This window comes from Gossypium hirsutum, chromosome A07 (genome assembly GCF_007990345.1).
Source record: "Gossypium hirsutum isolate 1008001.06 chromosome A07, Gossypium_hirsutum_v2.1, whole genome shotgun sequence".
NCBI classification, from domain to species: domain Eukaryota; kingdom Viridiplantae; phylum Streptophyta; class Magnoliopsida; order Malvales; family Malvaceae; genus Gossypium; species Gossypium hirsutum.
This window is the reverse complement of record NC_053430.1, coordinates 31,196,666-31,222,049: the sequence shown is the minus strand read 5'-3', so window position 1 is coordinate 31,222,049 and position 25,384 is coordinate 31,196,666. Positions and strand designations below refer to the sequence as shown.

Below are 25,384 nucleotides of genomic sequence, written 5' to 3'. Positions count from 1 at the left end.
CATACATAAATATAGCAAATCTTAGTTACATAACAACATACATATTAAGATATACATAGCATATATTGAAGATGGATAAGCAAAATATACGAACATACAAAGTAATAATTAATAAAAAAACGATGCATGATATACAATTTGACATATAAATACATATACAAATCAAATGTGATAATAATATAAAAATAATAATAATGTAGTAACATAAATCTATCAAACACTTAATAACATTATGAAACTAGCATTTAATAAAATATAACAATATATAAAAGATTTAATACGTATTTAAAATAAAAATATATATACATATATAATTAAAATACAATATTTAATAATGCATGATAATAATATAGTTAATATATATGTAATGAAAAACTTAAATAAATATAATGAAATATAATATGAAATATGTATAATAATAATAATGTAACAAATATTTTACATATAAAAAAATAAGTAATATAATAAAAATATATAACATATAATAAAATTTATATATATAATGTTACAAATAATAGAAATAGAATAATATAATTATTATATACATAACTAATGTTTGTTAAATATATATGTAACACCCCCTAATCCCAAATCGTCGCCGGAATAGGGTTACGAGGCGTTACCGAACATATTGGTTAATTTACAAATAATTTCATGAATAAACAACAAATATATTAAAATTAAATAATTAAGTCTCTTTTATAAACCCTCAAGGCCTAAATCACGTATTATAAATGAATAGGGACTTATTCAAGTACTCCGAAAATTTTTCATAATATAATAATAATTATTTTTTTTAAAAAATTCAATATAACCCCTTTAGAAACATCTAACCTTCCCTGCAATTTCAAATTTGCAACTAACTCAACACAACAACAACTCAACAAATATAATCTTCATCCAAATCATATTCGTCTTATAACAATATCACTAATCCTTATTTTATCTAACATTATATCCATTCATACTTTCAAGTAGTATTTAATTAATTAATTTCCATTCATATCATATATCAACTTATATTAACTTAACTAATATATTCATGAGTTGATACAAAACATAGTCACATCAGTTCCTATACATGCCATATAAATCATTTAAAGTATTTATAACAAAATCTACCGGAAAATCGAGATAGTGTGACTTGAGCATGATGATCCGATCCTCTGACCCTCTCGTTAATCTACAAAGAGCAATAAACATTACAGGTAAGCTAACTATAGCTTAGTAAGTTCGTCGGCTTAAACCATAAACCTTACCAATATTAGTTTCAAAATTCAAATCATATGGGCATTTCAAGTAAGTTACTTTCATCCTGTAAATTATAATATCATTTTAAAAATAATTTACTTAATTGAGCTCAAAAATAATGATAACATTATTTACATTTCTTTTTCCACACGTTACAATTACGACTTACTGACTTGTCAATTTAAGGAACGACTTACGGATTTGAGTACATCGTGATCTGAAACCCGAAGGCTAACTGAAGCACATAAGTGCTAAACGGAAGCCCGAAGGCTAACTGAAGCTCATCAGAGCTGAACTAAAACCCCAAAAGGGTTAACAGAAACTCATGAGTTAACGGAAGCTCATAAGAGCTAAACAAAAAGCAAACACGAGAGTTCGCAACAAATGCTGAATCTCGGTTTACTTGGGTAATTTACCGTCAATTCATCTCTTTCACCGAACGATCGTACTCATTTCCTGCGTTCCGTTCCTCCGAAATACTAAGTTCAGTTTCGTAACTTTTGTACATGATTTAATTATTTTCAAAAATTAACATACATAAATATTAATCACCATTCATAAAATAACATTGAAATTTAATAATTTAACCGTACGAACTTACCCGGAACAATTTGCAGTAGTTGTAGAGATTTCTTGAACTATTCCAGAATTTTCTCTTTTCCTCGTTTATCCTCAATATCTTGATCTATAATATCAAATTTGATCTATAATATAAAATTTTCACTTATCAGTATTGACTTCACATTCATTCTATTTCACATCCTTAATGTTTATAACCAGCTTACAAGTAACATTATCTGCAATTTTACTATTTACCTATGTATATTCAATGCTGTCCATCCATGTCATAGTCACTAAATTATTTTTATCTTGAGCTACAGAACTCCAAATCAGGATACGCTAATTTTCACTGAAACTAGACTCACATATCTTCTTATCATAAAATTTTTCAGAATTTTTGGTTTAGCCAATAATTACAGTTTATTCTTTAAAGTCACCCATGTTCTACTGTCTGACAGTTCTAACCCTTCTTCAGTAAAAATTAATTATCTCTTCATACAGAATTAGGATAATATTTCCATTTGTTTCTTTTGAAAATAGACTCATTCAGGATTCTGGACATATAAATTTAACCCCCTAATTATTTTTATTCAAATTTTTATGATTTTTCAAAGTTAGAACAGGGGAACTCGAATTCATTCTGACCTTGTCTCACAAAATTCATTATATCTCATGATTTACAAATCCTTTGCTTACACCGTTTCTTCTATGAGAAACTAGACTCAATAAGATTTAATTTCATATTTTTTTCATCTTCTAATTCGATTCTTAAAATTTATGGTGATTTTTCAAAATTAGTCTACTGCTGCTGTCCAAATTGTTTTAGTGCAAGCTGCTTATTACCATTTTTCCCCTAAGCTTTTAATAAATAACAATTTCGTCCCTACTCAATTAGCCTCTCAATTGAGCTAATTTTTCTCAATTAACACTTTATTCTATCACCTTTAACTAGTTTACAACCCTTAGGGATCAAAATTTCAGAAATAGACTTTAATTCCAAACATTTTCACAATTAGGTCCTAAAAATCAATTTCTATTGAAATTACCTAATAGAATCATCTCATAAACAAATTAATGCTTTAATTTCATTCTATTTCATCATAAACTTACAGCACTCAACCATGGTGACTTTCAATTTCATCCATGAAATCAAAACTAATGAATTTAATAGTAGGACCTAGTTGTAAAAGTCTTAGAAACACAAAAATTACAAGAAAAAGGCAAGGATTAACTCACTTGGTGCAAAAATTATGAAATAACAGCTTAGAGAACCCTCCTATGGCATTTTTAGCTGCTGGAATTTAAGAGAAATGAAGAGAAATCTAGATATTTCCTATTTAGTCCTAGCTTTATTTAGTTAATTTTGCAATATTCTAATTTTTCCCTTAATTCATCAATTTTCCTGCTGATTTCAAACCCCTTGCCGTCCAGCCCAAATAGACCTTGGGTCTATTTGCCTTTTAAACTCTCTTTCTTTTATCATTTAAGCTATTTAATCATTCTTCATAATTTTACATTTGTTACAATTTAGTCCTTTTTATTCAATTAACCATCGAAACTTTAAAATTTCTTGACGAAACTTTAATACTAACTTATTAACACTCCATAAAAATATTTATGGCTCATTTTAAAATTTTCAAACTCTCGATATCTCATTTTTTATTTTAATTTTTTTTAATATTTATTTCTAGTACACTATTCGCTATTTCAAAAATTTTCCTAACTTCACATTTAACTTATATTCACTAAATTATTAATATTTTTCTACTCATTTTTCAGATTTAGAGATCTCGAATCACTGTTTCGACACCACTGAAAATTTAGGCTATTACAATATATATATAAAGTACTTTAAATAAATTAAATTAAAGGTATATAAAGATTAAAATTAAATTTAATTAAGGAATTTAGGGTTAATTACAAATAAATAAAGAAAACTGGGACAAATTGGAACACGAACTAAAGCCGAGGGACTTATTGGGCAATTTTGCCCTAATCCCAAAACGACACTGTTTCTCCAAATACAATTTTAAAGTCACTATGAGGATTAAATTGAAACAAATATAAAATATTAGGGTCAAATTAAAATAAAAATAAAATGAAATTAAAAAATTTAAAAACACGGAAGGATTAATTGGGCAATTTGCCCATTTTCCAAAAACACGCGGATCCTCCCCAGATAATCGGGTCAACACGCGGATCCTTTACCAAAACGGTGCCGTTTTAATGCTTATTGAATTAAGCAAAATGACACCATTTTTGTAGGGCTATATAAGCCCTGATTTTAGTTTTAAAATCATTTTAATCCGGTTCTAAAAAAAAGGAAAGAAATCCTCTGAAAGAGGATCTGGGACCTGCATCGGAGCTCCGTCGAGCCTCCGTTCTCAGGCGTTCACGCGCCCACGCGTCACCGCGAACGCCGCCACATGTGGCTGTCGGAAACTGGAAAATTTTCCGTTCCCACGCAGATTAGAAAAGGTTCGTCTCCCTTTTCTTTTTTACTACAGTATATATTAAAAGATAGATAAAGTATTCACCTTTATATTCTCTGACGACTGCTGATTACTTTGTGTATATAATACTCTTTTTCTTTATTGAATCTTTTTGTGTATTAAAAAAAAACCGTCCCTCTTACAGGTTACAAAGAAGGCTTTTATAGCCACTGTTTCTATTACATTTTGGGAAGAAATCTCTTATTTCTTTCCATATTTGTTTTGTTTGTTTGCTACTGTTTCTTTCCTTCTTTTGCAGGTAACGCCAAAAAATCCGGCGGTGATGGAGGCTTGACGATGGTGATGACGGACCAGGCACTGACTGCGCACTGGCTTACGGCACTGATGGAGGGTAGTTGGATCGACGCGAGATGAAACGACGTTACTCGGGGCCAGAGTTACGGGGAAAGTGGAGAGGCGTGTCTGCTTGCGGCGCCTAGGGTTTCTGAAACCCTAGGCCTTCCTGCTTTCCATTAATAATTTGGGCCTCTTGGGCCTTGTATGCTTTGGGTCTGGATGTAACGGGTTTGCTGGGTAGTTTTAGGTATCTGATTTTGGGCCTACGGGTTAGTGGGCCATATATTGTAAATGGACTGTAATAAACATTCCTTTGTTTATTTATTTTTTGTTTCTGGTTTTATTTAATTATGGGCCCGGGCAGAAACGGGTTATTACATTATTTATCTACACAACGTTTGGTTGGCTATAATGGAATAAAACTGTAATCAATAATTCAGCTGTTTGGTTGAATGGAATAGATGTTGTAATAACATAAAGAAAATTGTTTTAATGACCAAAGTACCCTTAGCAGAATTTTTTAGGTAGATTATGATTATTATTAAATTTTAATAAGCTTATTATTAAATATAATTTAATAATAAATAATAAATAATTTAATCATATTTTAACATAATTATTATTAAATATAATTTAATAACATTTTAAATATAATTATTAAAATATGAATTAATAAAAATCATAATATATAATATTAGAAAAATAATATATAACCCACTTTATTATTATTAAACTGTAATACATATTTAATGTGCAAAAATATGATTTGTGAAGCAAATAATTTAATTATCTTCTAAACTAAAAAACAAAAGATTAGAAGTAATAAATAGCTTGAGAATTATATTTTACATCCAAACATAATGTTCAAACATTAACAACAAGTTACATGATATCATTAACTTATATGCCATAATCTATATGTTAAAATTTACAACATCAAAAAGTTATAACAGTCTGTGGCATTCTACTAATGGCATCTTACCATCCAAATATTACATATACAAAAAGTTACCAAAATATCACAAATACAACCATGATTTTTAATAGTCAGAAAGAAATCTTTTCACCCATTCCCATCACACAGAAGAAGGTAGACTAAAGAAAATTAGCATCTGCGTTGGATGGTCTGGGATTTTGCTTAACGCACGATAGCGCTTATCCTCAGTTGGTCATTCTACTTCAAATAAGGTCGGATATAATTTTTGAGCACTTTCTTAAACCACTTTCTCAGTGGCAATGCTCCTACTTAATTCAAGGCCAACAGTCTATATGTTTTCCCCCAAAAATATGGCAGCATCAGTAATTGAAGTAGAAATTTCTTCACTTCCATTAGAAATATTTTTTTCTTCTTCTTTGAAGATGTGAAACCATCTTGGTTTGGCTTTGACGGTTGCAGTTGTATAGTTGAGACATCCATTTCATTCAAGGAAACCTTATCTTCGCATCCATGGTAATTGTTTCCTTCTTCAAGATTATTTGCAGTAGCTACATCATTATCATCTATTTCTTCAACAATATCTACAGTTACTTGAGCATCTTTCCTAATGGCTTGATCTTTCGCACATATGGAAGTAAGTTGGTCATAATAAGGGAAACTATGATGTCTGAATTGACCGGCTGCTTTATAACTATAAAAAAGAAGAAAGAATCCACATTATATATAAGTTTGGTCAAAACAAAATAATAAAAAATAGAAAATAATTCTTACACTTATATATGAGTTTTGCATAGCATCTTCAGCAACAACCATCTGCCTATGCTCGTCCCAACCAAAGCCGCTATTGTCTTTTCCACTAAGCATGTCGTAAACGATTGTCCAATGTCTTTTCAATGTCCTAATCATTGATTCAAGATTAGGTTTAGCCTTCAACATAGCATGAGGTAAATTTTTTTCTAACATTTGTTCCAACTCATTAAAATAACCAGCCTTGAATCCCGTATATGCGTTATAGGTTCCAACAGTATATAAGTCAAGCATATAGGCAACCAATGCAGCATCTTCTTTTGGAACCTATTTCCTTTTGGTTCCTCAAAATTTTGGGAACATGCACTTGATTGTAAAAAGTCTAACATAGCTATCTTACAAAAAAAACACATAAATTAGAATTAGGTTCAATATTATGAATAAGAAGGTTGACATTTTATAAAATTATAACACATGAAGAATCAAAAGAAAATAAATTAAAGTTCTAATTCAATAAGTCCAGTACAATTCATAAAGACAATTCAAACAACATCAAAATTTCGTAAATGTAACACCCCTATCCCGTAACCGTCACCGGAATAGGACGAGGCATTACCAGAAAATTTGGAAGCAGATCAAAACAGTAAAATTTTTAACATTTTTTTTCTTTTTCGTGAATAAAGATTGTTCATTTAATTAAATTTCTAAACACAAACAAAGATCAAACTTATAACTTATAAAAGTAGACTTCCAAAGGATGCCATATTCGCATGGCTTATAAACAATAGTTATGATATCATTCTAGTATAATATATCCTATACATGCCATAAGCTAAATCCAAATCACAAGGTTTCCATAATAGTAGATAGTGTGATGAAGTGCTGACAATCCCCGAGCTGGTAATCAGAGTCCACAATCTATAAAACAAAGACAAAAGACAAACGGAGTAAGCTTACATAAGCTTAGTAAGTCTTAAGTAAAACGATAATTTTGCAGAATCAAATTCAATTATCATTTATCACTCGATTTTTCTAATCAATGAAGTCAATCTAGAGCTCCATAACGAACTATAATTTCAATAACCACATCATTTAGTTACCACAAATTATTTCATGATAATGACCAAAATGGTCAAATATTCGTATGCTCACAAGGCACACTTAGCTCATAATTACACTCCAATCTAAATGCCTCTATTATAGTTTAATCGAATACATTCTTATGGCATAACACATTGGCCAAATGTATCATAGTCACATAGACTGTGGTCACATTTGCATTCATACACTTATTCACATATGCATCGCTTTGTATACTTTTAATCTAATCCGAATTGAAAATCACATACGAGTACCTGATACATACCTAGCCAACTTAATGTACTGAACATCTTTAACTGTCGTTTCATTACTAAGCCTCATCGTCTTAGACCTTGCAGAAACCCCGTTTAACAATATCAAGAGATCTCACCATTCTGCCAAATAGTTCAAACCTCATGCAAGCATATATAGTTTATCTATTTCTTCCAAATTTGATTCACATAGTCTTTCGCATCTAGAAACCTCATATCTACTTCTAATTCAATCAATCAAACCAAAACATAATACTTTTACCACGTTTAGTTTCCATATTTAGAAGCACATAGTAATATCATAATCTATCATGAATAGATTCATAGAGTCACTACTCATTTAGCATAACATATACTCTTTCAATAATCATAATCATTTGCTCAAACGTACTCGTTTCATGCACATACATGAATATATATAAAACTTAATTCCTTATTTCATAATCGCATCAAAACTTTAGAGTATTTCAACGTGGCATGTATTGAATTACAGTATGGGTACGCAAAGAACCAAACATAAACCTTATCACATATACTTAGGTTGACAAAATACAATCCTTCCCTTGCATTTGTACATCTAGCCGAATACAATTTATTCTCAATTTATAAGGCCTTTTTGGCCGAATATGCACAATTACATATATAAATCTCAGCACATACTTTTCTTTACTTGAAGCTCATACGATAAATTTAAATCAAATACTTTATCATACTAACAACCATTGACCAAATAGATTATTCCCTTATTCAAAGATATAATAATCATTCCCACATATGTATCGTTCTTTAATACTAATAATTCACCGAATCGTTGGCCGAATGTACACGAGTACATACATGAAAGCTTAGTATATACTACATTATACAAGCATACCAAGACTGATTAGGTCATCCTCATTTTCGCAATAAAATAATCTATCACATATATGTTTTTCTTGAATGCTAGTGATTCACTTTGAGGTAAACTTACAAATGAGTAGGTAATATGTATCTGAACATCTTAAATGTATAGTAATTACTTGATGGTAGCTCACTGCGAACATTCAAGATCATAATCTTACTTAATTCACCAGCATTAAGCCTGCGGGACTTTAAACCCGGATACAATCCCAGCATGAAGCCAGCGGGTCTCTAACTCGGATACAATCTCAGCACAATTCATTTAATATATATTTATATTTTTACTAACTTTGGCCTCATTAAATATCTAATATTGCACACTTTTCACAATTGGTCATTCGGCCTTATCACATATTCACTTACACATATATCACATTAACCATTCGGCCTTATCACATGTATGCACTTTCGCATTCATCACATTGGCCATTCGGCCTTATCACATATACACACTTTCACATTCATCACATTGGCCATTCGATCTTAAGCTAGATATTACGCCTTGTCATTTTATTTCGTCTTAGGTACAAAATCACATTAGTAAATTGATTCAAATACGTAAAATTTTCCATTCGGCCTTAGAACATATCATGGCCACATCATATTTTTCAATTTAGCCATTTCTATAATAGTATCCATTAATCAAAACTCAAAATAGGTTTAATTACTTAGAGACTTACCTCGAATGTCGTCGAACGACTACGGATCGGCTATTTGGTTGGTTTAGCTTTTCCCCTATCCGAATTAGGCTCTTTAAGCTCTTGAGCTTAATCTAAAACAAATTTAACTTATTAAAATCCCATTGTGCTTGCTTATGGCCGAATACCACAAGAAATTTAATAGGCCATATAACTACTTTTAGCTCAATATAAAATAATCGTACTCATCTTTAATCACCTTAAACAAATTACTAAGTATTATAGAAAATCAAAGCATACTCATCGTTAGCCTTATTCGGCCATCTCAATACGTTCTAAGTGACCATATGTATATACGTCTATACTAAAGTGCTTTACATTAATAACACCATATCAACAATGTATAATGCCGACCCCTTTAAACCAATTATCCATACAAATATTATTTGTACACATTTCCTTACCTAAATTTCACATTCGGCAACCACTTAATCAACTTAACAAATTTTCTATACTTCAAAACCACAAGTAAATATCATAATTTGTATCATTACATCGATTAAACTAAATCATGCATTAGCTTTTAGCACATTCGACCATTAAAGAGACAACCCAATTAACATTCAAACCTTTTTAAGCTTAGATTTCCCAATGCCGAATATCACATAAAAACCTTTAATACACATGCAAAGTTTACACTTTAACTAATTATACATATATTAATAAACCGAATATTATTTAAACAACCATTTGAATAATTCTTTATCACATGTTCACAATCGGCATAACCATGTTACAAATTCAATACATAAAAATCTTCTTATCCAAGGCTATATTTGACCTATATGTATTTTCTTTACAACCATTCATCAACAATTAAGCACATGTTTAATGGCCGAATGCACATACCTCTTACTCATCCTTAACAGAATTTTTTTTATTTTATTATCAAGCTTCCATTTCCACTTAACTACGAACCATTTAAAACAATCAATATTTTACACATTGCCGAATGCATATATATATATTCATCCAAACTCATAATTTCACAAGCTTAGCCTCATTTAATGACTACTTGTTCATCAAGACATTAAACACATCATGCATAACATACAGAGCATCCTTAGCCAAAAAAATACTATCACAAAACTTCCTTGGCCGAATGTCATCTTTTTCCATTAACTAGATTCTGCCATGGGCTTGTTTCAATACTTGAGACCACTAAAATAAATATTCAAACTTAATCCTTCATTTCATTTCTCATTTTAGCACATATTCAGCTAATATATAAATATATGCTATCAATTTAATTACAATTATAAATTTTCAACTCAAACTCATTCTTTACCTCGTCTTTCACCTTAATTCAAATTCGGCAAGTATATAAACATATATTATCAATTTAATTATAGCATTCCACAATTAAGCACAAGTTTCATACTTCACTTTAATTGCCGCATACAATTTGCTCATTTTAATCACCTATAACCTCACTTAACAAAATTCCTAAAACCACATGCACTCATTTAACCACCTTTTTATTCATCAAGGCAATTAACACTCAATTTATAACATATTGCAAATTCACGGCTGAATGCATCAATATTTTAATAAACAATAATTTAGTTCAACTCCCCATTCAATTCCTTATTCGGCATCCGTATAATTACAATCTAACATTTAAAATATAATTTCCAAGAACTTGGCACAACTTTACTTTACACTTTAATAACCGAATGAAATTTTACTCAAACTTGACCCTCATAGCAAATTTAATTAGTCTATCCTCATCCATAAACACTTATCATCAAAACATCCACAATCTAATCCTTGAAGCCATGACTGAATGCTTTATGAAATAAATTCACAAAAATTAACATATGGGTCATGTTGTGAGCTTCAAAACTAAAAAACATTTCGCAAAAAATTAAAAATAAAATACATGAAATCTCACCTTAATTCCCAACACCAAGTGACCGAGTGCCTTTGGTGTTCTTTCCTTTCTTTCTTGCTTAGTTACGGCAATAAGAGAAAACAAAGAGAAAAGTTTCTTTGTTTTTATCACCATTCTTTTTATTTAATTCATGTTTTCAAATTATAAACTATTAAATATTATTTACTAAATATAATATACACATAATGCCAAAATCATAACATCATTACCATCCACTAATGTTAAAAGTGGGCCATTTGACATGCAAGTCCACAACTTTAGTAATTTAACATTTTAATCACTTGGACATTTGCCTATCGTATTTTAAAGTTTCTCAAATATGTCCTTTTTAGCTAATTTCACATCCAAATGACAAAATTAAAACATGAAATTTTTACACATACTTATTCACAAATAATAAGCATAGAATATAACAATTAATTATTTTTGTGACTCGATTTTGTGGTCCCGAAACCACTTTCCGACTAGGGTCAAATTAGGGGTGTCACAGTAAACTAGATACATGAAATAACATAAACAAATTAACCTTCTATTATGTTTTAATAAACCTAACTAATTTCTAGATTCTTGCAACTCATAGAACATTTGATTGACTAGTTTCATCCTCTAAGTAACCAATGTATCCGATGGATGAATATTTACGATATTCGATTCATTGCCATCTATCACATTACTAGGCAATCCTTCTCACAACTCCGCTTTAATAGGATCAAGACTCATATAGGTTCAAATAAAATTATGGAGCAAATGATATGCAATAATGATTCTATTGTGCACCCTTATAGGATAGAATGATAGACTCCTAAGTATTCCCCATCTAAGTTTTAATAACCCAAAACATCTTTCAATAACATTGCACACTGAATGATGTTTCATATTAAAAAATTCTTCTGGAGTACTTGACTGGTAATCCTGATGCCATTCATTCAAATGATATCTTTATCCTCTAAAAGACGCAAGAAATCCCTCACAGTTTGTGTAACCAGTATTAACTAGATAATAACAACCTATAAAAAATAAAACAAAACTATTTATCATGGTTAACTTTCCCAAAAAAGTATGATCTTAAAAATTAATTCAAATTCCTTCAATTATGCACCTTACTATAAGGAACTATTAGTCTATGTCTCCTACTAATGGCATCTTGAAGAACACGTCCATTAGCAATAGAACCTTTCCAATAAGGAAGAAAAAAAACAAAATGCATATCAGGTCTACAAACACCTAACATATTAGTCACTTTTTCGCGTTCGATATCTAATTTATCAATTTTTGGAACCCTAATTTTGATGTGGGTTACATCTAAAGCACCTAAGCAATTCTACATCACAGGCATAAAACATCGAGTTAAGATACTATATTTAAATCTAAATCAACTGAGTTATGTACAATCTATATATAGAACTCACTCCAATACCTTGAACCATTTCCACCTTGGGTCCGTAGAATTAGTTGTAATTGGCTATGCCTTTTTAAATAACACATCTTGTAAGTTTATGACATCATTAAAAACATTGTGAAATGATCTACTAACAATTTTCACGGACCTATTAAAGTGATGCTCGATAACTCAGCTTTTAAAGTGATGAGAAATGATATGTAAAAACATTGCCACTTACTCATCAACAAGCATGTTCCTTGACGACTTCAATCCTCCTAAAGTTTGTAACATCTCACATAATTAAAAAAAATCTATTCATCCTAACTTGTTCAATACATGTCTCATCACTAGCATCTACAAGTCTTTTCACATAATCTCGTTATGCATAAAAATCTAAAATATATAATCTAATCCTTGGTTTATAAGTATGTAGGATAGAGATGGCACCCAATGTAACTAAAAACCAATTCGCAACTGTACACTTTTACAAACATACTATCAATGCAAGACCAATTCTTTTTTACCTCTCACTTTGTACTATTAAAGGCAAACGAGCCATTACTACAAGATGTTAAAGTGTTAGATATATCCAAATAACATTATAAATTAATCTCAAAACAGAATATGATGTATATATCTTCAAAGCACACAATGTAAAGCTAAAAAGAATAATAATTCATTATTTTGATGTATTATATTATGCATTATAAATCTGAGGTCTTTCATTTTGTCTAACAAGCCAGTAAATTCAATTCTCCTTTAACAATCACATATAGTTTTAGCAAATACTAATAAAAAGCATCATAATTATTAGCTTAGCAATAGTGTGGAGCTGTGGACAACTACAACTACATGACAAAGTTGTTACCACTACATGATTTTACTTTACAGTTGAAATTCCATAACTAAACAAATAGATATTGTCACCTCTATCAAAGGCAACTTCTATACTGGTTTTATGCCTACGAAGTACTGTTAGATTCAACTTGATTGATAGTTGGACAAGTTATAACATATTTCCTTCACTATAGTTTTTAATAATTGAATTAAAAGACTCAGCAATGCCAATTTGAACCATGATTACTCTATTGCTTCTACACCAGTTACTCAATTAAGTCTCTAATGTTGGTTGTTGGGCTATGTTTTTTTTAGATAATTTCTATTATAGAGTTCGCAATCCATGAATAGATGCTATATTTTTTTGGCTAAATTGTGTAAATATGATATAAAATTATCAAATATATTAATATTTAAACATTAAATGATATGTGTGGATTATCCCTAGATTTTATGTTCATCATGGTATAATTTTATGCTACTTTATGGTATTCATCGTTGTCTAATTGTTGTGATATATGTATCTCCAAAAAAAATATCATGAAGGATGTATGAGTATGTATTATTTAAGAAATATGCTAATCAATTATAAATATTATAAAAAAATCATATTTTTTAAAATAAAAATATTTATATACATCAAAATAAAAATAAAAATATTTATAATATAGATAAAATAAAATTTAAATAATAGAACAAAATTTAAATAATTAAATTGACAGTTATGTCTCAACTTGTAAAATATACAAAGCTAGAAATATGACATAAGTGTCACAAATAAGGATTAATAAGGGGATTGAATTTTCTAAAAAAAAAAGGATTGAATTGAATTTACTAATTAGAGTTGGGTGCAATTGTAATGTGCATTATACTTCTAAGGAGAAACTCAGGATCAAACTTTAGAGATAGAATTGTTGAGATAAAACCATAAAATTTGAAAAAATAATTCAGTTATTAAAAACTGTAGTGAAAGAAATATGTTATAAGTAGTCCAAATATCAATCAAGTTGAATCTAAACAACTCATTGCGCAAAAAAGACTCAGCAAGGACCAAATCTTCAAGTCTACTGCTAAATCAATGTATTTCATTGCCAAAAACACTACCTGGAAAACAATAGGAAAAAAAAAGGCCAAACATGTTCGTGGAAATTAAAGAATCACATTTCTTTTCACTAACAAACTTATCAAAAATTAAGTAGATAGAGTATTATAGAATCTAGCTCCAAGGTAATCTCAAAATTGTTCTTAATCAACAACATTTAAAACATAAAAGAAGAAAAAGAAGAAATGACAGCTTAACAACATTTTGAAGTTTCATCATTCAAATTTTAGCTACAATATTTAGATTTAACCTTAAAATCCTAAAATTGTTCATCAATTAACTGCCAAACAATAAAAAAAAGAAAAATATTAATGTATACTTTAGAATTACTTAAAATACTTAAAAGCAGCAACTAAACATCGAAGTAGCATTTTACAACTAAACAAGCAATTCCTCATTACAAAAATCAAAGTAATTCCTAGGAACATACAAGAATCAAAGTAATTCATCATTATAAACATCAAAGTATCTTGCCATTGCATCTATTGATATTCTTACAAAACATTAATTAAAGTATCTTACAACTCCCTATACCAAAACTAAACATATTGCTCATTTATTCTCTTTTCCCATCTGTCATAGTCGTGTTAAACTTCAAATTAAAAGGATAAAAAATGATACCAACCGATAAGTCACCTTCTCCAAACATATAAATGGACTAATCAAGAAAGCTTACGAGCTTTCTATCCTTTGAGACATCAAAATTTCTCTCATCATGTTCTCTCCATCTAGCCGTGTCAGTCATTTTTTAGGCAAGAAAAGTTACCTCTTATTAATCGCATCCCATTGAATTACAACTGTCATGTTCATGTTTATTATGTTTTTTTTTTCAACTTTTTTTTATTGTTGGACAGTTAATTGATGAACAATTCTATAATTTTAAGGTTAAATTTAAATATTGTAGATAAAATTACAAATAAAATTCAAAAGTATACTTAAACTACAACTAAACAAAAAGCAGCCACTAATTTACCTCATTGTTGTAGACCAAAAAACCAAGAAAATATAATAAAAATAAATAAAACAAAGTTGCTGCCACAGAAAGCTTTAAAAATTCTAACATGGACAAGAAATAGAACTCTACTCAAAACTCTCAAGCTAATTAAAAATACAGAAACCCATCAAAGTAAAACAACCAAACTAACATGGTAAAGAAAGAAAATAACCACTCAAAATCAAATCTGAAGCAGAAAAAACTACAATTTCTTGAACCTAATAGGTCAACAGGGAAAAAATCAGTAATAATTTTAGCAAACATTAAAGCAGTATGAGAGCAAAAGAGAGTTAGAAACCTTGGTTTAGCCTTCAGTTGTAGTAAACTTGGAACCCACCAAAAGACATGATTCTAATGAAAAAGGAAAAGCAAAAGAAGAAAGCAAACAAGAAAGGGAATTGGGAGGATGGTTTCAGAAAGGTAAGGGGTAAAAATTGGAAATGGGAAAAAAGGGGGAAGTTTCATGTAACACCCCTAACCCGTATCCGTCGTCGGAATAGGGTTACGGAGCATTACCGAAGTTTTTCAGAACATTTACAATTAATTCATAACATTTACTATTTATATTCAAAATCATACATAATCAATCATATTATCCCTCAAAATGGACTATTGAGGCCCAAATTATACATTAGAAGCAAGTCGGGACTAATCCGAGAACTTAGGAAATTTTTCACGAAATTTCAAAATTTTTCTCATGTACAGGGGTCACATGCCCGTGTGGTTCACACGGCCAAATGACATAGATCACACGGCCTTATCTTCAACCCGTGTCACTCTTTGACTTGCAAAACATTAAGGTGTAGTTTTCACACGGCCAAGACACACACACACACACACACCCATGTTCTAGGCTGTGTGATGCACATGGCTGAGACATACGCTCGTGTCTCTGCCCGTGTGCTTAATTCTGAGCATTCTGTTTCTCAAATTTAAGATACAGGGCCACACGCTCATGTGCCAGGCCGTGTGTCGTACACGGTCAAGACACACGCCTGTGTGTCTACCCTTGTGGACGAAAATAGGTCATTTTATGGTTACTTTTCTCACCCTTTCAAAAACCAACCTACATACACATTTCCTTACACCAATATAACTCAACCAAGCAACCAATTCAAGTCAAATATCAAGTTTTAAACCTAATGTATCATCACATTACTCATTTGCATAACTTACCATGTAATTCCATTCATTGACTACTATTAGATACTATTAAATACATGCACATAAACCAACATATATGTATATGAGCCATTCATAACCATATTACAAGTTTACTCTCTTTTCATTCTATCCTATACATGCCATATAAACCATAAGTTGTTTTACAAAATCTACCGGTGAAATCTGGATAGTGTGGCTCGATGTGTTGGTCCATCCTCCGAACTCTTGTTAATTTGTAGCAAGAATATAAAAAAACCAGCTTAGAGAGACTCTTTAATGGTGTTTTTGGCTGAATAAAAATGAAGAAATGTCTAGATTTTCAACTTAGTCTTTATTTTATTTGTTTAATTTGCAAAATTTTCAATTTTGCCCTTATTTCACCCAATTTCTTTGTTTTTTTTCTGCCTTAACCGTTTCAACCATTTACTTTAGGCTAATTTGCCTTTTAAGTCCTCTTTCATTTAACACTTAAGCTATTTAATCATTTTAACAAGTTTTGCATCTTTTTCAATCTAGTCCTTTTTAATTAATTAACAATCAAAGCGTTACAATTTTCTAACGAAACTTTAATTCTAACCCACTAACACTCCGTAGATATTTATAAAAATATTTACGGCTAGGTTTATGAAACCAAGGTCTCAGTACCTTGTTTTAGACTAACTTTTCCTAATAAATTCTTTTAATTCACAAAATTCACTAATTCAAAAATACTTCTAAAATCTCACTTAACTAATAAATATTAATTTATTGAATTTTACAACTCACTCGTTGGATTTAGTGATCTCGAATCACTGTTTCCGACACCACTGAAAATTAAGCTGTTACATTTCACCTGTGTTGAATTGCTATTCAGTGGTGAGGGAAGGATTTAGGGATGCAACGTTTTCACGGAATAAGGTTGTTTTCAAAACAGATGTAATAAACCTTTACAACCAACTAAACATGGGTTTAGTCCTACCGAATTGGGATGTAACCTATTCCTACACCCCTAACCAAACATGGCATTAGTATTTCTTAGGACTCTAACAACACTTTTAAAAAGTAATGAGAAACAAAGCCTTAGCTTTTAGTGGACTTTTATCGAAAACTCAAAAAAAATTAATATCTTAATCGTTAGATTTAGGGATATGATTGAATACTTTTTATATGCTACTTTTAATAATTAATAATTTTTATAGAATTTTAATAAATATTTTAATAATTTCTATAATATTTTGAAGCACATCTAAAATGAATTTGAAGAAATGATTCTCCAAACGTAAATGAACTTGAACATCCATTTATCTAGATTTATTATGAACATGTATTTTTTTAGTATTTTCTTATAATTCTGTAAGGATTTTACAATTTGTAATTTATAATTTTTATAATTTTTAAATAATTTTTAATAATTCTTTACCATTTTTAATAATTTTTTATAATATTCTAAATCATGTGTAGAATGAACATGGACAAACTATTGTCTAAGTTCAAATGAATATGGACATCCATGTATCCATATTTATTCTAAATGTACACGTTTTAGTATTTTTAAATAGTTTTTAGGGTTTTTTTTATTTTTTCTCATTACTGTTGTCAATTACATTAGCATTCGTTAACAGTCAAACCAATCAATGATGATTTCTATTAACGGAATGATTTAATTGATTTTTTTCATCGTTAAAGTGTCAATTGAGTGCAATTTTTTTCTTAAAAGGCTCAACTGATTTTTTTTTATTTTTCTTAATAAAAACTTTTTAGACCCTTTTTTTAATTTTAAAAAATTGAAGTTAAAATATTTTTGTTAAAAGAGTTTTTATTTTAACTATTAATTAAAAATAAAAAAAATTTCTATTGATGAAAAAAACTAAATAATTAACTATTAGGTCAACTATGCACATGATAAATGATAAAAGAATATTTTGTTAAAATGAAAATTTGATCAAATTCTAAGTTCGATCTCTCGATAATTAACTCTTTTATTAAAAGTATAATATCAAAATTATCATCTTTAACCCAAATTTACAAACATACATTTATAAGATTTAAATTATGATCTATTAATTGAGTATTTATCTTGTAAGAATGATTTGAGTTTGAATAATAAATGCAAGTTTGGAAGTTGAAGATCTTGCATGGATTGAATGAATAAAAAAAACCATATTATTAAAAAAAAACCATATTATTTAAAAAAATTTGGGAAAAAATATCATATAAATATAAACCCAAAAAGAATTGAAGTTGATAACTGATATACTTGGCATCAAAACGTGACATTAAATTAAAATATAGCAATGGCAGGGCAAAGAAAGAAAAGAAAAGAACGTTTTGTATGTCGACATGTGTTTTGGAGTTCGGAGTTGGGAGCGTAGGGCCCACCCACCATTTGGCCGCTCGTCACACCCCACCATGCATTGCCATGCCACCATTACTTCCTCATTTCTACATCTTTAATTTGCTTACTTTACCAATCCATGTACATCTTAATTAGATGTTAAATTACCACTCATTATCAAACCAAAACTTCCACATCCTATATTTCAATCTAATATTTTGCATTTATTATTACTTTTTAAAAAATAAAAATAAAACTTAGCGCTATATTAATTATGGTAATCAATATTGTATCAATTAATATGTATTGTTTCGATCCTAAATCAATATCAAGTAATTTATATTCTATTCTTATCAAAATTTCGATGTATCAAACATTCTATGATATAGAGACTTGGAAATCGGACTGCCCCAAACTAATTTTTTTATACAAATTTGATTTGATGCACCATTTGATTTAACCTGTACAATAAATTGACATTAATTATTACTTGTTGACTATGACTGACATATATTACTATGTGTTATTTTTTCTTAAAAGAGTTCTTTTGAGATAATTGAATTTGTTGGAAAACGATGAAATTGGCTTAGTAGAAACTGATTTTCCTTCACTCCTCTATAATTTATCCTAGTATGGAATGTGTCATGGGTGTGTTTTATTTTGGATTTTTTCCAGTTTTACTTTGATAAGGAAACAGGTTTAAAGAATAGTAAGTATAGAAGTACAATTATATAATTGATGGAAGTAACAAGATATACATAATATAATTAATGTTAATATTATATTAAGATAAGTATTTGACTTAGTGATTAAATTAATATTTTATCGATTTAAATAACACATGTTCAAATATCATTACATGTAAAATTTTTATTGACTTTTTTAAAATAAAAAGATTAAAATATTCTCGAATAATATAAATTAATTTAATTGTGAAAGGATATTTTTTCATAATTTTCCTAATCGAGTTACTACTCAATTAACTCATGACATCAACTCATTCTACAACAAAAACTAATTAAAAAAGAATCTGAATGAAAATAGAAAAGTTAAAGGGATGAGAAGTGCAATATTGCCAAAATCTGCCTTTCATTGTAGTCGACCCCACGTCAATCTGGCGTTATTAACTTCCTTATCTAGTGAACCAAAGGCAATATTAACCAATTCTCACAATAATCCAAGCCCATAAAGGTAATTTCAGAATTCATCAGTTGTACTCAAGCTGGCATTTCCGGAATTCTAAGGTTGGAGTATGGGCAAAGTCGGGAATGGACAAAAAAACATTTTAGGAATTAAAGAAAAAAAAAAGAGGCTGACAAATTTGTATTATTAATAATTTTAAAGAAAACGCCTATAAAATGCAAGCCTAAGAATCTTCTCTCTATCTCCCAATCCGCCATACCCAAAATCATTAACACACAGCAATTTGCCTTTGCCTTTCTTACGATAAAAAAACAATTTATCTATCTTTGCAGACACTTTGAGGAAAACAAGAGAGCGCATTGAAATTGGTGAGCAAACAAAATTCCTATCCTTTTTCACCTCTTTTCCCATATAAACTTGGAGAGTTCTGAGTTCTGACTCAATACCACCTTCCCTTCCCTCCATATCTCTGTCTCACTCTTTTACTGAAAAGCACTGAGCTTCCTCAGGTACTTGAAATTTCTGAATTTCAAACTGCACTTTATCCACATACTTACTCTGATTCTGTTTTATTCTTTTTCTGTTCTATTGAATTTCTTTCATTTCTTTTATTTTGTTACAGGTGATTTGAATCTCTTTCTTTGATTTCTTTTTGTTCGTTTGAAATTTTCAAAGTTTTGGAACAGGATATGAAGTTGAATTTTTGTTTCACATTTCAAATTCTTTGATTTCTTAGTTTCCTCTTCTTTCCGATTTCATTAATTTTGCACTTTTTTTAAAAAAAACGTTTAATCTCTAATCTCTAATCTCTAGTGGGAAATTGAAGTTTCTTATCGGTTGACTGTATTGACTATCCGTCAAATAAAGTGAAAGCTTGAAAATGTTTTGAGTTATTGTCTTGGTTTTTCAGATTGCTGCTTAATTATCATATAAGCTTGTTCCCCTTTTTGTCTTTATTTTTAAATTAGTGGTTATTTTTTTTCACCTCAAGTAATTTCTTTTTCTTGCATTTATTGATAGCAAAAGAAATCTCCATTCTGCTTCCGTTTGGTAGAAGAGAAAGAGAGCGGAAAACATGATTGTATTCTTTTAAAAATTATTTTTCTATGCTTTCAGATCACTTTATTCTTTTTCCTAAATAAGAAGTAAATAGTCTTCATATAATTTGATTTCCTTTATTTTTTTTTTTAAGGTTGTAGTTTGAGTAAGTAAGGATGTTAGAAAAGATGGAAATTTTACACGTAGAAAAAGTGATAGAAGAGTTCGAAACGATGACCAAAGATGCTGAGAATGTTCAAAGGGAGACCTTAAAGAAAATTTTAGAAGAAAATGGAAGCGCCGAGTATTTGCAGAATCTGGGTCTCAATGGCAGAACTGACCCCCAAAGCTTCAAGGCTTGTGTTCCTGTCGTCACTCACCAGGATTTGGAGCCTTATATTCAAAGAATTGTCGATGGTGCTTCTTCCCTGGTTCTCACTGGAAAACCCATAACCACCATATCTCTCAGGTATTCTTTACTTTAATTTTATGTTTTACATGATTTTTTTTTTAAAAATTGAATGATAATTTTTATTATTATTGTAAATTTGCAGCTCTGGCACCAGTCAAGGAAGGCCCAAGTTTGTGCCGTTCAATGACGAATTGATGGAAACTACTTTGCAGATATTCCGTACTTCTTATGCTTTTAGAAACAGGTATATGATTGGATATCTGTTAACCTTTTTCTCCCCCCAAAATTTTTTTTGGGAGATTTTTTGTCGTTATTAATCAGTTTGTGTTATTGACACAGGGAATTCCCTGTCACGAATGGGAAGGCTTTGCAGTTCATATACAGCAGCAAGCAGAGTAGGACGAAAGGGGGATTGTTTGCTGGAACCGCTACGACCAATGTGTTTCGCAATTCGCAGTTTAAGAAGGCAATGAAAGTAATGCAATCTCAGTGTTGCAGCCCAGATGAGGTGATATTTGGTCCAGATTTCCGTCAATCTTTGTATTGTCATCTTTTATGTGGGCTGATTTTCCGCGAGGAAATCCAGTTGGTTTCCTCTACCTTTGCCCATAGCATAGTTCATGCGTTTCGAACTCTTGAACAAGTGTGGGAAGAGCTTTGTGTTGATATTAGAGAAGGGATCCTCACAAGTGGCATCACTTTCCCATCCGTCCGGTCAGCTATGGCTAAATTACTGAAGCCCAATCCTGAGTTGGCAGACTTAATTCATAGGAAAATTTCAGGGTTGAGTAATTGGTATGGATTGATACCGGAGCTTTTCCCTAATGTCAAATACATCTACGGGATCATGACTGGGTCCATGGAGCATTATCTGAAGAAATTAAGACATTATGCGGGGGATGTGCCTCTTATAAGTGCCGATTATGGTTCCTCTGAGGGGTGGATTGGGGCAAATATCAACCCAAATGTGCCTACAGAGTCTACTACTTATGCTGTTCTTCCAAATATTGGCTATTTTGAGTTCATTCCTCTGAAAGAGAATGTTGAAGAGCAAGTCCATGACAGAGGTGATGCTAATATCCTCTCTATGGAGCCCAAACCAGTGAGTCTGACTGAAGTTAAAATCGGTGAAGAGTATGAGGTTATTGTCACAAGTTTTGCAGGTACTAATTTGTGTTTCTTATGAAGAATCAATACTTTTTTTTTCCTACAATTAATTTAGACTCCATGTCATGTCTCAACCACGTTCAAGTTGACATTATAAACCACATTGCACGTTACAGTGTCTCTACAACTTCTAATTTGTTTATTTGTTAATAAAATTTCCCAACCATGACATTAATGATCTTCATGTGTGTGTAGCCAAGTAGGAGGTAGGGCGAGCAAGCTATTAATGGTCCAAACCTTTGCTGCTTCCAATAATGTGATATTTCATTTGCAGCAGTGTCGTGAATTTTTTTTCTTTAAAAAAAAAAACCTTCGGCTCAGACATATCTGACCCAATTGGTTAAGACAAGGGCGCACCAAACAGTCGAAGGCTCATTTAATTGACTTATTTGTTGTGGTCTTTTTCACACATCCTTTCTGCACATCCACATTTTTATTTAATGTTGACACAAAATTAGGAAATAGAGGTCCTCTTATCAACAACACCCACGTGTTCTCTGCCATAATTCTCGTTGCTCCAAAATTTGAAACTTCTGTATTAAGAATCTGGCTACTCTTGTCTCCTACATGTAGAGATAATATCTGATGCATCATATCTTTTTATGTTTATTTATTTATATAAGTACATTGACCCAATCTCTTCAAGTATCTGGGATCTTTTTAGTGTACTTGTTATCATAGGCTCATCATATTTAAAATGAGGACCTTAATGGGTTGTTTTTTTTATAGGCTTTCCATTCTTGTAAATCATCAAGTACATCAGAAAATCTTTCAGGCTAAGTCCAATGAGTAGGCTAGAAGCAAACTGTTTCAGTCTAGAGCCATGGGGAAGAGGTCATTGGTTTCTCAGCCAAAGTCTTAGAGATACTAAGGATGATCAAGATTATTTACAAAATAGTGTTGTTTCGAAAAGGACGGGTTTTTCTGGGTCAATGGTCTGCGTTAAAAAAACAATTGAAAGATAATTTTATATATTCACAATTTTTAATAATTATATACATGACAAACAAGGAGAAGAGATAGATGCCATTGGGGCCATTTTTATGTCATAGTTTTATGTGTATCGTGCTAGAGAAGTGTTAGGATCATGTAAAACAAAACTGCCTAGGTTATGGAATAATTAAAAATGATCACATTCAACACACATTAATATAATAATATATATTTAAAAGATGTTTAGTGGAAACTGGGACTTCTTGTATTTTAGTCATTGGCTATGGAATCCTGATTAACAAGTAGTTGCAATAGGAAATATTATATTTTAGATGGGTGATCCCGTCTAACCCCCCCCCCCTTTCAAGCATTGCATTAGCCATGTTTCTCTGTGTTTATCTGTATATTCATTGCTATTAATAATTGGGGGATTTGAAACATTGGCATGTTAGCGTAACTTGTTGTTTGTCCTTTTCTTAGAAATACTGCACCACTAGTTCACACCTACTTGGTTCTCAGTTGAAAATTTGTTTATAAATCTTTTTCAACTGTAAACCACAGGGTTATACAGGTATAGGCTAGGGGATGTGGTGAAGGTCATGGGGTTCCATAACTCAACCCCGGAACTGAAATTTATATGCAGAAGAAACCTGATGCTGACCGTAAACATCGACAAAAACACGGAGAAGGATTTGCAGCAAGCAGTGGAAGAAGCAGCCAAGTTGATTGCGGAGGAAAAGCAGGAAGTGATAGATTTCTCGAGCCATGTGGACATGTGGACCGACCCCGGTCACTACGTGATATTCTGGGAAATAAGTGGGGAAGTAAGCGATGAAGTGCTGAAAGAATGCTGCAATTGTTTGGATCGTTCATTTGTGGATGCAGGGTACGTTAGTTCCCGGAAGGTGAACGCGATTGGTCCCCTTGAGCTCCGAGTTCTTAGGAGGGGAACGTTTCAGAAGGTTTTGGATCATTACGTAGGGTTAGGGGCTGCTGTTAGCCAGTTTAAAACACCACGATGTGTAGGGCCTACTAACTATAAAGTGTTACAGATCTTGTGCGATAATGTTGCTAAGACCTACTTCAGTACTGCTTTCTAGCTGTTGTTAAATATATTTTTCCCATTAAAACTCGCCATTTTTCTTAATATAATAAAAAAATCAAAAGTTGTTCATTGGGTGTGAAGGAGGATCAGCTCGATTCCACAATCTTATATTTTAATTTGCTTCACCAATTGCAATTGCAATATTATATTATATGAATTGGATGTCGTGATGCGAATAATTGTTTACTTTTGATTTTAATCTATAAAAAACACCTTGATAACTTGATCTTTATTACATTGGATTTTGTCCAAAGCCTTTTGTAAAATAAAAAATAAAACTTTTCTCATTTTATTCTCAATCTTTTAGTTTGTTGTTTAAGATGAAGCTTCGGGTGCTTGAATATCTAAATTTGAACATCATTGTATAAAATTGTGATGTGTAAGATTTCTTGTCTCATCATATGTGTGTACTATTCATAGAGTGATTCTGTATTGTAATTAATCACACATATATTTAAAATTGTGAATGTACTATATTTGTAATGGTTTAAACTTTCAAACAAAATTATCTTTTTATTTCAATAAATTTTATCTCTTTACTTAAATTTGTCAGAATTTTTGTTATGAAATTTAAAAAAAAATTAGTTTTCAACTATTGAAAAACACATAAACTTGAAAGGTTAACTATTGGCAGCTACCCATGTCTTTTATTTTTCAAAGATATG

At 30.6% G+C, this 25,384-nt stretch overlaps 1 protein-coding gene across 2 annotated transcripts; it reads left to right on the top strand.

Moving 5' to 3' along the window:
* Positions 1-20,246: 20,246 nt before the first annotated feature.
* LOC107952940 (jasmonoyl--L-amino acid synthetase JAR4) lies at positions 20,247-24,788 on the top strand. Of its 2 annotated transcripts, none has more exons than XM_016888147.2 (5): positions 20,247-20,573; positions 21,257-21,571; positions 21,657-21,758; positions 21,854-22,677; positions 24,176-24,788. In XM_016888147.2, the coding sequence occupies exons 2-5, from the start codon at positions 21,279-21,281 to the stop codon at positions 24,712-24,714; spliced, it is 1,758 nt and encodes a 585-aa protein (XP_016743636.1). In that variant the 5' UTR covers positions 20,247-20,573; positions 21,257-21,278; the 3' UTR covers positions 24,715-24,788. The 2 variants fall into 2 exon arrangements, with proteins under 2 accessions (XP_016743636.1, XP_016743638.1); XM_016888149.2 differs by having other exon boundaries at positions 20,300-20,432.
* Positions 24,789-25,384: the final 596 nt, after the last annotated feature.

Bases quoted from the DNA above. Each gene is read 5' to 3' on its own strand.
- LOC107952940 (XM_016888147.2), top strand. From the start codon at position 21,279: ATGTTAGAAAAGATGGAAATTTTACACGTAGAAAAAGTGATAGAAGAG. The intron at 21,572-21,656 runs GTATTCTTTACT...GTAAATTTGCAG, and splicing joins ATAACCACCATATCTCTCAG to CTCTGGCACCAGTCAAGGAA. The intron at 21,759-21,853 runs GTATATGATTGG...TTATTGACACAG, and splicing joins TCTTATGCTTTTAGAAACAG to GGAATTCCCTGTCACGAATG.